Source organism: Trichechus manatus, unplaced genomic scaffold (assembly GCF_000243295.1).
Source record: "Trichechus manatus latirostris isolate Lorelei unplaced genomic scaffold, TriManLat1.0 scaffold00057, whole genome shotgun sequence".
NCBI classification, from domain to species: Eukaryota; Metazoa; Chordata; class Mammalia; order Sirenia; family Trichechidae; genus Trichechus; species Trichechus manatus.
In genome coordinates, this window is record NW_004443993.1 from 4,394,468 (window position 1) to 4,407,443 (window position 12,976).

The 12,976-nt window shown below is 42.3% G+C and overlaps 1 protein-coding gene across 1 annotated transcript in view; it reads left to right on the forward strand.

Moving 5' to 3' along the window:
* The window catches only part of LOC101357806 (adhesion G protein-coupled receptor E2-like), a 79,618-nt gene that overhangs the window by 32,655 nt on the left and 33,987 nt on the right, over nt 1-12,976 (forward strand). The window contains 3 exon segments of the mRNA XM_023733073.1: nt 4,018-4,164; nt 6,501-6,620; nt 9,906-9,967. Of these exon segments, the coding sequence (XP_023588841.1) occupies nt 4,018-4,164; nt 6,501-6,620; nt 9,906-9,967 (329 nt within the window).

Consider the following 12,976-nt stretch of genomic DNA (forward strand, 5'->3'; position numbering starts at 1 on the left):
AAACTCATCTGGGGTCTTTCTATATGTTAAGGTGTAATCCATACTGAAGGTCATAGTCTTAGATCTTCATCAGTAAGTGCTCTGAGTCCTCTTCTCTTTAAGCAAATAAGGTTGTGTCATCTGCATATAGCAGGTTGTTAATGAGTCTTCCTCCAATCCCGATGCCGCGTTCTTCTTCATATAATCCAGCTTCTCAGATTATTTGCTCAGCATTCAGATTGAATAAGTATGGTAAAAGGATATAACCCTGATGCATACCTTTCATGACTTTAAACTACGCAGTATCCCCGGCAACCCCTTTTCTACCACCAAGGCCATATTTTCCAACTACTGATCCTTCGTTTCCAACTTTCACATTCCAATCACCAGTAATTATCAATGCATCTTGATTGCATGTTTCATCAATTTCAGACTGCAGAAGTTGGTAAAAATCTTCAATTTTCTTATTTTTGGCATTAGTGGTTCGTGTAAATTTGAATAATGGTTGTATTAACTGGTCTTCCTTGTAGGGGTATGGATATTATCGTATCACTGACAGCATTGTACTTCAGGATAGATCTTCAAATGTTCTTTGTGACAATGAATGTGACATTGTTCCTTTTCAATTTGTTATTCCCGGCATAGTAAACCATGTGATTGTCTGATTCATAAGAGCCAAGACCGGTCCATTTCAGCCCACTAATGCTTACGACATCTATCTTCAAGCATTCCATTTCATTTTTGACAACTTCCAATTTTCCTACATTCGTATTTCCTACATCCCACCCTCTAATTATTAATGGATGTTTACAGGTGTTTCTTCTCATTTTGTTTGTGCCACATCAGCAAATGAATGTCCCGAAGATGTTATTCTATCCACATCATTAAGGTTGACCCTACTTTGAGGAAGCAGTTCTTCCCCAGTCATATTTTGAGTGCCTTCCAACCTTAGGGGCTCATCTTCTGGCACTATATCAGACAGTGTTCTGCTGTTATCCATAAGTTTTACATGGGCCAATTTTTTCAGACGTAGACCACCAGGTCCTTTTTCCCAGTTTGTCTTAGTCTAGATGCTCTGCTGAAACCTGTCCACCATGGTTGACCCCACTGGTATTTGAAATACTGGTGGCATAGCTTTAGCATCCCAGCAACATACAAGACACCTATGGTGTGATGGATTGTTTTTGTGTGGCCTTTCTAGCCATGGTCTTGTAACTCCCACCCAAGTGATTGGGCACAACTGTGCAGATATGGTAATTGTAGCCCACCAAGGGTGATTGGTTAGTTTTGTCATCCTATTGGGCTTGAAATGAGCCACTCCAGTGGCGGGAAAGAAAGAATCACAGCACCATCGAGAAAGAACAGCCAGGAGCCAGTGCATCCTTTGGACCAGGGATCCCTGCGTTAAGAAGCCGAGTGCCTTTGGGCAGAGGCCTAGGGCCAGGGAGAGGCATGCTCAGGAGCACGGCACGGAAGAGGGTGTCCTGATGGAAGAACTGTATACTTGAGTGTTCCTGAGCCTGAGTTGTAAGCTGTTACTTCCCTAATAAACCCTATAATCGTGAGTATGGTCTGTGAGTTCCATGTAGCCATTGAAATGAATTATCGAACCCAGCAGAGAAGTAGAGTGCCGTGGGAGATATGGTTTGTATCAGAATTGGTAACGAAGGTGGAGAGAAGGTGTGCCTGGTCTCCACCTCATAGGAATCAGCCTTGGGCTGTTGATCTTGATTCTCCTTCCCCCTTGTGAAGTTAGAGGGGGTCAGACAATGCCCCCACACTGTTTTTACACCATCACAGTATGACAAACTGACAGACGAGTGGTGGTCACCGTGAATAGACACTGCCATTCTCCTGGGGCATGAATCCATTTCACTCAACTTCAGAGTGAATATGTCCTTATCTGTATATCTTGAGTCTGAGCCAAGGAGCAGACTAGATATCTAAAAAACCTTCTTCCACATAATACGTAAATGCTGTATATATATATAAGCAGCCATATACTTAATACCTTCAGATCTCTAAAGGGGGGTAGTGGTTGTCCAGTGGCAGAATTCTCGCCTTCTGTAGAGGAGGTCAAAGTTTAGTTCCTGCCCAGTGCACCTCATGTACAGCCACTACCCGTCTGTCAGTGGAGGCTTGCATGTTGAACAGGTTTCAGTGAAGCTTCCAGGCTAAGACAGACTACGAAGAAAGGCCTGTTGATCAACTTCTGAAAAGCAGCCAGTGAAAATCCTGTGGATCACAATGGTCTGATCTACAACCAGTCATGGGGATGACACAGGACTGGGCAGCATCATTCTGAGTGCATGGGTTGTTATGAGTTGGGGGCTGATTTCACGGCAGCTAAAAACAACAACAACTTCTAAAGACCTTCAGACGAATCCTCCAAGCCTCCATGTTCCTGCAAGCAAATGAGGACCTCGATGTCATAGCGCAATGGGATTATGGATATAATGGGAGGACTTGGGAGACAAATGCCTAGTTCATCAGCACATAATATGGGGGGGTGGGGTTAATGGCCACATGAGCTAATTAGAGACTGGCTTGGGGGGACCCCAGCAGATGAGACACTGAACTTCAGGTACGTGCAGGAAACTGAAGTCTTTCAAGGCCTGTGGGAAATGCTGAGGCAGAAAACGTGTTTCTGTTGGCAAAGGGAGCACAGCTGGGAACTTATGTGCCTGCATCTTGGTAGAGAAAACATTTATGCCTTCAGATCCTTTTCCTTGTAGAAGAAAGATACTTGTAATACTCTGTATCATTGCCATTTGTTGAATATGTCTTACACTCCTAGTACATGAGTATACTCCCTCTGATCAAGACAGAACCCAGAAAATGTGGCTACACCAGAAAAGTCTCCTTAGTGCCTTCTTGTGTTCTACATTGCTATCTATATCCCTGTCCCCCTGCCTGGGACCTTCTCCACAGTGTTTCCCATGCTCTTTCATGCTTTGTCTTTAAATGTCACCTCAGAAAAACATTCCTAGCCTCGCTCTAAAATCTCTACCTGTGTGCTCTCTCACTCCTTATATTATTTTCTTTTCCTTCCTGGTATCTAGCCCTACCAGCCAACCAACCAGTTGCCATCTGGTCGATTCCGACCCATTGCAAACCCATGTGCGTCAGAGCAGAAGTGCACTCCATAGCGTTTTCAATGGCTGATTTTTTTTGAAAGTAGATCACGAGGCCTGGGGCATCCCTGGGTAGACCTGAACCGCACACCTTTTGGTTAGCAGCTGAGCACATTAACTGTTTGTACCCAGACATTAATTCCTTGTTAATGTCCTAGTTATCAGTCTCCTCCATTACTATTACTGAAGCCGGGAAGGTGGCCCTTGTCCAGCAGGCTCAGACCTGCCAATGATCTGGACACTGGTCTTTGAGAAAGAGAAAGTAACTTTACTGCAATGTGCAGAGCGAGAAGCCAGGAGGAAGTTCCTCAGATCCGGCTTCCTGAGCTACAAGGAAGCAGGGCTTATGTGTAATTTGGGCAGCAAGATGGCGGCCGCACAGTCGTACTGGTGAGGGAAAATTCTAGAAGGCGGCCAGAAAACAAGAGGTGACGTGGTTCTTGTTGGACCTCTCGCTTCAGAATAGGGTCCAGGTGCTAATTTTCCTTCTGATTCATTCACCTGTTGCTGCGTGCGTCCTCTGTTGAGGTCAATTAGTGGTCACAGCTGGCCTTTCTGTGCATGTATTGCAGGCCAAATCTGGCTTGGTCGAGTTTAAGGACTAATGGAAATTTACTGGCATTCGTAGGGTCAGATTACATTAGGATGTAAGCTCCATGGGGGAAATGTAAGCTCTGTAGAGGGACCAACTGTCCCGATTTTCCTGGGATTGTAAGGATTCCTAGAATGCAGGACTTCCAGTTTTAAAATTGGGATGAGCTGGTCCCTCAGCTGCTATGTTCCCAGCAATAGGACTGTGGCTGGTGATGGTGGCCACACCACAAGAATGTGATGACTAAGGGAATTCACGTTAGTGTGACCCACGGTATTGATTCATTGATTGTTTGTCTTTCCCCTGCCACAGATGAGAATGAATGCCAAGACTCCATGCTGTGCCCCTCCACGGCCACTTGCAGCAACACTGTGGGCAGCTACGCTGGTGTCTGTAGACGCGGATTTGTGTCCACTGATGGAGGAATGCAGTTTACTGGCGATAGAGCCACTTGTGTAGGTGAGTTGCTGCTGCTGTTGGTTGCCATTGAGTTGTTTCCAACTCATGCAACCTGACGTACAACAGAATGAAATGTTGACTGGTCCTGCATCATCATCACAATTGCCAGTACATTCCAGTCCATTGTTGTGGCTATTGTGCCAATCCATCTCACTGAGGATCTTCCACACCCTCACAGGCCTTCTGCTTCACCAAACATGATGTCCTCCTCCTGATGATGTGTCCAAAGCAAGCAAGTGGGACAATCTCCTGTTGTCATCCATAAGGTTTTCATTGGCTAGCTTTTGGAAGCAGATCGCCAGGCCTTTCTTCCTAGTCTGTTGTAGTGTGGAAGCTATGCTGAAACCTGTCTACACCATGGGTGATCCTGCTGGTATCTGACATATTGGTGGCATAGCTTCCAACATCATCGCAACATGCAAGCCACCACAGTAAAACAAACTGACAGACAAGTGGTAGTGTGTAGGTGAGGGGAATCCGTGAATCCTTCAGGTGAAATTTTTCATAGAAAGAAGGTTGAACTAGAAAAAAAAACTAAGATTAACACAATTTGTCCTAAATTACCCAAATCGTTCATAAATTCCTCAGTTCGTAAGCATTGTTATTAGATATCTTCTTTTCTTTCATTCACAATCAAGTTATAATGATTGTGGATTAAAATGGTCTGAAATATTTTAGGCCATAAATCTCTTAGGGCAGGAGTGCACCTTGGGTTAATCTCATCTAACAAGTTGCCTTGTTTCTGGTTGCCCCTGGAGAATGGTATTGATCAGTACTCAGTGGGAAGGAGGACTGCGATTGATAAGCAATATTAGTCATGGTTGGGGAAGGCTGTACAGTAACATGTTGTTAAATTGTTAGGTACTGTTGAGTCGATTCAAACTCACAGCAACCCCATGTGACAGAGTAGAACTGCCCCATAGGGTTTTCTAGGCTGTAATCTTTACAGACGTCACATGGGGTCGCTGTGAGTCAAAAATTGACTCAGTGGCACCTAACGACAACTATCTTTATGGAAACGGTTCATCAGGATTTTCTCTCTCAGATCCAGCAGGTGGGTTTGAACTGTCAACCTTTCAGTTGAGCAGCCAAATGCTTAACTGTTGGCGCCACCATGAGGAAGGTGTACTTATTGATCAGTGTGGAGGAATCGGCCAGTTTAACCTTTCGAATCTTTCAGTTCAGCAACTTAGCATATGACTTCATTATATTCAAGTCATATGTTCCTCCACAGAAATTTGTAGATAACTTCAAATTAGTTCTACAAAATTCTTTTCAAGGTTGCCCACAGACATGTTATCATTTTCTATGCCATTGCTGTGCTTTTGATGTTTAACATATATAGAAGCACTCTATAAATTCACACTCATAAAAGTCAAATATAGAAGCATTTAGTGTAAAATATTTTCTGGAAGTCTTTTCCTTTAGATTTTCTAATTTGTCATTTTTTTATGTTTATAAAACCTCTTAATTTTTCTCTGTTTATCTCAGTACACTGGCTTATATATTACTGCATGAGTTTCAAGCATTTTTCACTTGTTTCTCTTCAGTTTTCCTTAAAATAAGCTTACATCCAAAGTAATATTTTGCTGTTTAATTTCTTATCTAGGTGTACAAATTTTATTTTTCTTGTCTTACTGCATTGCTTACAGAATTTCTAAACATTACGAGACAGCAGCAGTGTCTATCTTTTTTATTTTCTTCACTTTAATGAGAATATTTATAATATCTATAAGCCTGATGCTTGATTCAGTTAAATACTCATTATCATGTATTAAGTTTTCTTTCTATTCTTGGTTTCCAAATAGCTTAAACATCAGGACTGTGTGTTGAATTCTGTGTCACTGTTTAGCATGTAAGATATTCCTATGTAGTAGTCAACAAGTATTCTAAATGGAACCAAACCAGTTGCTGTCGAGTTGATTCCAACTCATGGCAACCCCATGTATGCAGAGCAGAACTGCTCCGTGGAGCTTCCAAGGCTATGATCTTTCAGAAGCAGATCGCCAGGCCTGTCTTCAGAGGTGCCTCTGGGTGTGTTTAAACCACCAACCTTTCCATCAGTAGCTGATCACTTAACCAGTTAGACTACTCAGGGACTCCAAATACTGCCTATATGATTTTATTTTTCTGTGCAGCAAACTTGTGGAGATACAGCCCCACCATCTTCTCTAGCTCTGTTTTTTCTCTTGGTTATTTTTGGATTCCTTGTTCACCTGTCCCATCCAACTTGGAGACACAATTCTCAGTAACAGTGGTGCTCCAGTAGGTGCAGGGCACTTGGCTGAGGTTTCTGAGTTTTATAGTTGACGGCCACTTTCTTCTTTCCCTCCTAGATGTCAATGAATGTCTCAGCCCTGGGGTCTGTCCTGCGCACACCAACTGTCACAACACCCCAGGGATGTACAAACGCACCCGCAAACCGGGCTTCACTTCCGGCAGCTCCAAATCTGAAGGTAACACCCACATTCCTTGACTCATGGCCCCCTCCACCATCTTCAAAGTCAGCAGTGTAGCATCTTCCATCTCTCTCTGACTCTGACCCCCCTGCCTCCCTTTAGAAGGACCCTGTGATGACACTGGGCCCACCTGGATCATCCAGGGTAATCTCCCATTTCAAGATCCTTAACATCAGCAAAATTCCTTTTGCCATGTAAGGTGCCATGTTCACAGGTTGTGGGGATTAGGACGTAGACATCTTCAGGGAACATTATTCTGCCTACCACACCTCCCCACCTTTTTTGACTAGCTAAAACTGCTTTAACAGAGTTCTGATTTCAACCCATAGTAAATCCAGCCACCATGCGCTAATTTATTAACAGGATAACTCAAGGCAAAAATAATTGGTAGAATGAAAAGGATCATACATATTATGATGTATTTAATTGAGAATTAAGATTAATCCTAAAGCAGAAAAAAAACATCGCCACCAAGTCGATTTCGACTCAGCCCTGGTGGTGCACTGGTTCAAGTACTGGGCTGCTAACCAAAAGGGCAGCTGTTTGAACCCACCAGCAGCTCTAGGGGAGAAATATGTGGCAGTCTACTTCTGAAAAGATTACGGTCTTGAAAACACTATGGGACAGTTCTACTCAGTCCTATAGGGTCACTATGAGTCCCTAAACTGAGCATGTAAAAGATTTATGATTAGAAAGCTGGAACATGAAACAGAAAAAAGAAGAATGTAGTAAAATAATCTTTGTTGTGCTAGAACTTTCAATATTGCTTTAACTAGGAACTGTGCTCCATAGGGTTTTCAATGGCTGAGTTTTTAGAAGTAGATTGCCAGGCCTTTCTTCTTAGGGGCCTCTGGGTGGGTTCCTACCACCCACCTTTTGGTTAGTAGCTCAGGGCCTAACCGTTTACACCACCTAAGGACTTCTCCATTCAACCATAGCCTCTATTAATTATAATGAAATAAAATAAGATTATTTTTTATACAAAAAACCAAGTAAGCAGATACCCTGAGAGAGTTTAAAAACAGCAGCATTGATGGTAGCTTTCCTGTGTTCTCCTGAATTTTGGCCATCATGCCTGTCAGAGTAGAACTATGCTCCATAGGATTTTCAATGGTGACTTTTGGAAGTAGATCACCAGGCCTTTCTTCTTACTCTGTCTTGGTCTGGAAGCTGTGCTGAAACCTGTTTAGCATCATAGCAACACACAAGCCTCCACGGACAGATGCATTGGCCAGGAATTAAACCCTGGTCTCTGGCATGGAAGGTGAGAATTCTATAATTGAGCCACCACTGCCCCCTCGCCTAAAGTTGAATCAAGAGTTATGTTGCTTAGAACGTGTTTTTCCTCACCTTCTAAAATTCTGTGATGGAAAAAGTGACTTCCTTCTATTTTCCTGTCGTTGACTTTCCTTTTTCCCGGCATTCTCACTATGATAGTTCTCACACTGCGGTCAGTATGCAGCCTCCCCTACATGGTTCTGAGCTAATGCTAGTTTCATTCTGAGAAACCTCTATACTGATAAAGGTATAAACTTCAAAAATCTGAGACAAGGACCTATCTTTAGCATTTACATAGGTGAAGACTATTAAATATTTATTTAAAATTTTTGGGTAGTACATGTGTATTATTTTTCTATTGCTGCTGTAACCATTGCTACGAACTCAGTACCTTAAAACAACACAAATTTAGTATTCTACAGTTCTGGGGCTCAGAAGTCTAAAATGGGTTTCACTGAGCTAAAATCAAGGGGTTGCCAGGGCTGCGTTCCTTTCAGGGCTGTAGGGGAGAATCTGTTCCCTTACCTTTTCCAGCTTCTCCTCTTTCCTTGGCTCATGGCCCCTCCTCTGTCTTTAAAATCAGCAACATTTCATCTCTCTGTTCATTCTTCCATAGTCACATCTTTCTCTGATCCACACCAGGAAGGGTTATACACTTTTAAGAGTCTGGTGCAAAGGGTTAGCATGCTTGCCTGCTAACCAAAAGGTTGGTGGTCGGAGTCCATCCAGAGGCACCTCAGAAGAAAGGCCTGGTGATTTACTTTTGAAAAATCAGCCATTGAAAACTCTGTAGAACACAGTTCTACTCTGACACACATAGGGTTGTTATCAATCTAAGCTTATGGCAACTGGTGTTTTGGTGATTACACTGGGCCCACCTGGGTAAATAGAGACAATCTCAAGATTCTTAACCACATCTCTTGTCATGTAAGGTGACATATTCACAGGTTCTGGGGATTCACCGTATTTGAATGTCTTACTTCCATCCCCAAAAGTTCATACATTCAAATTGCCTCTTCACCCAATTGTAATTCATTTTAATTTTCTCACTGGGGATTAGAATGTGGACTTCTTTACCAAACCCATTGCCTTCAAGTCAATTCCAACTCATAGCGTCCCTATAGGACAGGGCAGAACTACCCCATAGGGTTTCCAAGGCTATAAACTTTACACAATCACATCTTTCTCCTGCAGAGCAGCTGGTGGGTTTGAACCACCGACGTTTTGGTTGGAAACTGAGCGCTTAACCACCGCACCACCAGGGCTCCCGTGGACATCTTTAAAGAAAAAAAAAAACCTTGCCACTGAGTCAATAGTGACTCATAGCAACCCTACGGGACAGAGTAGAACTGCCCCATAGGGTTTCCAAGGAGCGGGTGGTGGACTCAAACTGCCGACATTTTGGTTAGAAGCCAAGTTCTTAACCAGTGCGCCACCAGGGCTCCGTGGACATCTTTGGGTGCTATTATCCTCCCAGCCACAACCTGTTAAACAGAGTAGTCACATGACAAACTGTTTTTTCTTTTTTTTACTTTCCATCTAACCCTAAAACTTCCAACCATGTATTTAGCCTTGCTAAGTAGACTTCCTGGGTGGTGCAAAGAGTTAAGCCCTAAACTACTAGTCCAAAGGTTGGCAGTTCAAACACACCCAGCAGTGCCTCAGAAGAAAGCCCTGGTGATCTGCTTCTGAAAGGTCACAACTTCGAAAACTCTGTGGAGCAGTTCTACTCTGCACAGATGGGGTCACCATCAGTTGGAACTGATTTGACAGCAACTAACAACAACAATGACATCCTCACTTCTCTTGAGAGATCCAAAGAGATTGCAACCTAGATTCTGAATTCCCTCACAGCAAACATCAGGTATGGCTGCAAAGCAGAAACTCCATTTAGAAAGAAAGCTAGGAAAGAAGTTAGGGAGAATTTCCCATCTGTTCAGGTAAAGCCACAATTTCAGACCATAGAGAAACACCTCATTTCCTGAACTCTCATTCTATTTCTAGAAATCAACTCTAATTTCTCTACCCCAAGCAAAGAGATCTTTTCAAGAGACTGTGAATGGCAGGTGAGTTCTCATCTTTATACATTTGTGTATGACCTGCAGGATCAGTGTGTAGAAAGAAACTAATTACAAAGAAATAGTCTCTAGACGGAACAGGCCTAAATATCAAACAAGGGTGCAAATTGTGCCCCCGAACAAAAGGTATGATCCACCCCCCTCAAACACACACAAAACAAATGATCCTTCTCCTCCTCCCCCCAAAACGAACAAAATAAATGATCCCTGGAGTTGGGGGGGGGAAGTAGTTTCCTGATAATTAAAATTTTACATGCTGTCATATTTTGCATATTTCCTTAATTACTTCAATCTTGAGCAATGAAGTACTAATGAAGCAATATATCCTAGCCATGAAATGTCCTTAATCAATTCTAGTTTTGCACAGAACCAATTATTTAACAAAAGATAGATCTAGTAATTATTCCCGTTGAAAATGCTATATATTATTTCAAACAAGTCTTTTAAAAATAACTTACAGAACAGAGATGTGGAATGATAAGATGTTACAGTGGTCAGCAAATATATCCACAAGATGGATTTTTAAAACACTGTCCTTGCTTTCTTTAAAAGTTACATGCTTAGGGGACACTGAGCGTCTATTAAGGGTGACAGTATAATTTGGGAAAGCGTGCTGGTTGAACAACACAATGAACATAATTAATGTCACTGAATTGTACACGTGCAAACTGTTGAAATGACAAATGTTTTGTTACCTATATATTTACCACAAGGAAAAACTAGAAAAAAAAAAGTTACTTGTGGTTTGGTTTAAAATATTCAGTGTCAACATCATGCTAGGCACTGTTCAGTCGGCTTCAGCTCACAGTGACCCTGTGTATAATAGAACGAAATGTTGCCCGATCCTGCACCATCCTCATGATCGTTGTTATGCTTCAGCTCATTTTTGCAGCCACTGTGTCAATCCATCTCATTGAGGGTCTTCCTCTTTTTCACTGACCCTCTACTTTACCAAGCATGATGTCCTTCTCCAGGGACTGATCCCTCCTGGTAACATGTCCAAAGTACGTGAGATGAAGTCTCACCATCCTTGCTTCCAAGGAGCATTCTGGCTGTACTTCTTCCAAGACAGACTTATTCGTTCTTCCGGCAGTCCATGGTATATTCAGTATTCTTCACCAATACCATAATTCAAAGGTGTCAATTCTTCTTCAGTCTTCCTTATTCATTGTCTATCTTTCCCATGCATATGAGGTGATTGAAAATACCACAGCTTAGGTCAGGCACATCTTAGTCCTCAAAGTAACATCTTTGCTTTTTAGCACTTTAAAGAGGTCTTTTGCAGCAGATTTGCCCCATGCAATATGTTGTTTGATTTCTTGACTGCTGCTTCCAGGGGCATTGACTGTGGAGTTTTTTGGTTTTGTCAACTCATACATGGCTTAAAACATGCTACTTTCCAGACCATTTAGGTAATATTGTGCTTTTGGAATGTCATTCTTTGGAGAATAGATTGCTTCAAGTTGTGACAAAGTACAAGGTCCAAGATGCTCATAAAGATTGTTTTATTAACACTGACAGTGGAAAAATGCTTCTAAATATATTTTATATAAAAATACTGAAATATGAATTAATACATTGACTATTATAAGGGACATTTGAATATCTTACCTCCATCCCGAAAGTCCATAAATTAAAATTTTCCCCACTGTAATTTTAATTTGTTTCATTTTTTTCTTTGGAAAAATAGGGAGTAGCCTAATGGTTGGGGTGTTCTTATAGTTAGGCATATTTGACACTGAAGCTCTCAGAATTTATTTTTGTGGATTATGAGGTGAGTATTGAACTAATTTACTTTTTTCAAATGAATGCTCCATAACCGTTGCCATTGAGTCGATTCCAACTTATAGCAACCCTATACGACAGAGGAGAACTGCCCCATAGGGTTTCCAAGGCTGTAATCTTTACGGAGGCAGACTGCCACGTCTTTCTCCTGCAGAGCGGCTGGTGGATTTGAAGCGCCGACCTTTTGGTTAGCAGCTGAGCACTTTAACCACTGTGCCACCAGGGCTCCTTTCTGTAAAGATTACAGCCTGGGAAACCCTATGGGGCAGTTCTCTGTCCCATAGGGTCGCTATGAGTTGGAATCACTCAAAGGCAGTGGCTTTATTTGTTTGTTTGTTTTGTTTTTAATCTTTATGGAAGCAGATTGACAGGTCTCTTCTCGCACAGAGTGGCTGGTGAGTTCGAACTGCCTTTAGGTTAGTAGCGGAGCACTTAACCACTGTGCCACCAGGGCCCCTTAAAAGAATGCCAGTTGTCCCAAAACAAAGTATTGAACTTAAAACTTTATTTACATCATGTGTCTGCATATGTGTGTGTATTCTAAATACCTTTGTTTTTTGTTAAACTCTAATGGTTGTTGTTGTGTGCCATCGAGTGGATTCCAACTTACAGTGACCCCATGTAACAGAGTAGAATTGCCTCATAGGGTTTCCTAGGCTGTAATTTTCACAGAAGAAGATCGCCACTGGTGGGTTTAAACCACTGACCTTTTGGTTCGCAGCCGAGCTGAGCACTTAACTATTGCGCCACTGTAAATTCCAATAAATGTGTCTTATTTTTCTGTCTTACATTCACATATATGCAAGAGTATTTCTCCGTCAAGGCTGGTTTAAGGAAGTCTTTATAAATTCAAGGACAATCTCCGGATGCCTTTACCCATTGCCACTGAGATGATCCTGAATCATGGCGACCCCACCTTTTAGAGTAGAGCTGCACTCCGTAAGGTTTTGTATGGCTGTGATCTTATGGAAGTAGATCACCAGACATTTCTTCCGTGGTGCCGATGGGTGGATTCGAACCACCAAACTTTCAGTCAGTAGCCAAGCTCAAATGGTTTGCACCACCCAAGAAAACCCTAGGGAGCTCAGTTCTATTCTGTAACACATGGGGTGACCATGAGTCAGAATTGACTTGACAGCAACAGGTTTCTAGGTGCCTTCAGCCTGATGAAAAACAAAGAAATAATGCTTATGCTCCTTGTTTGGAGCTCTG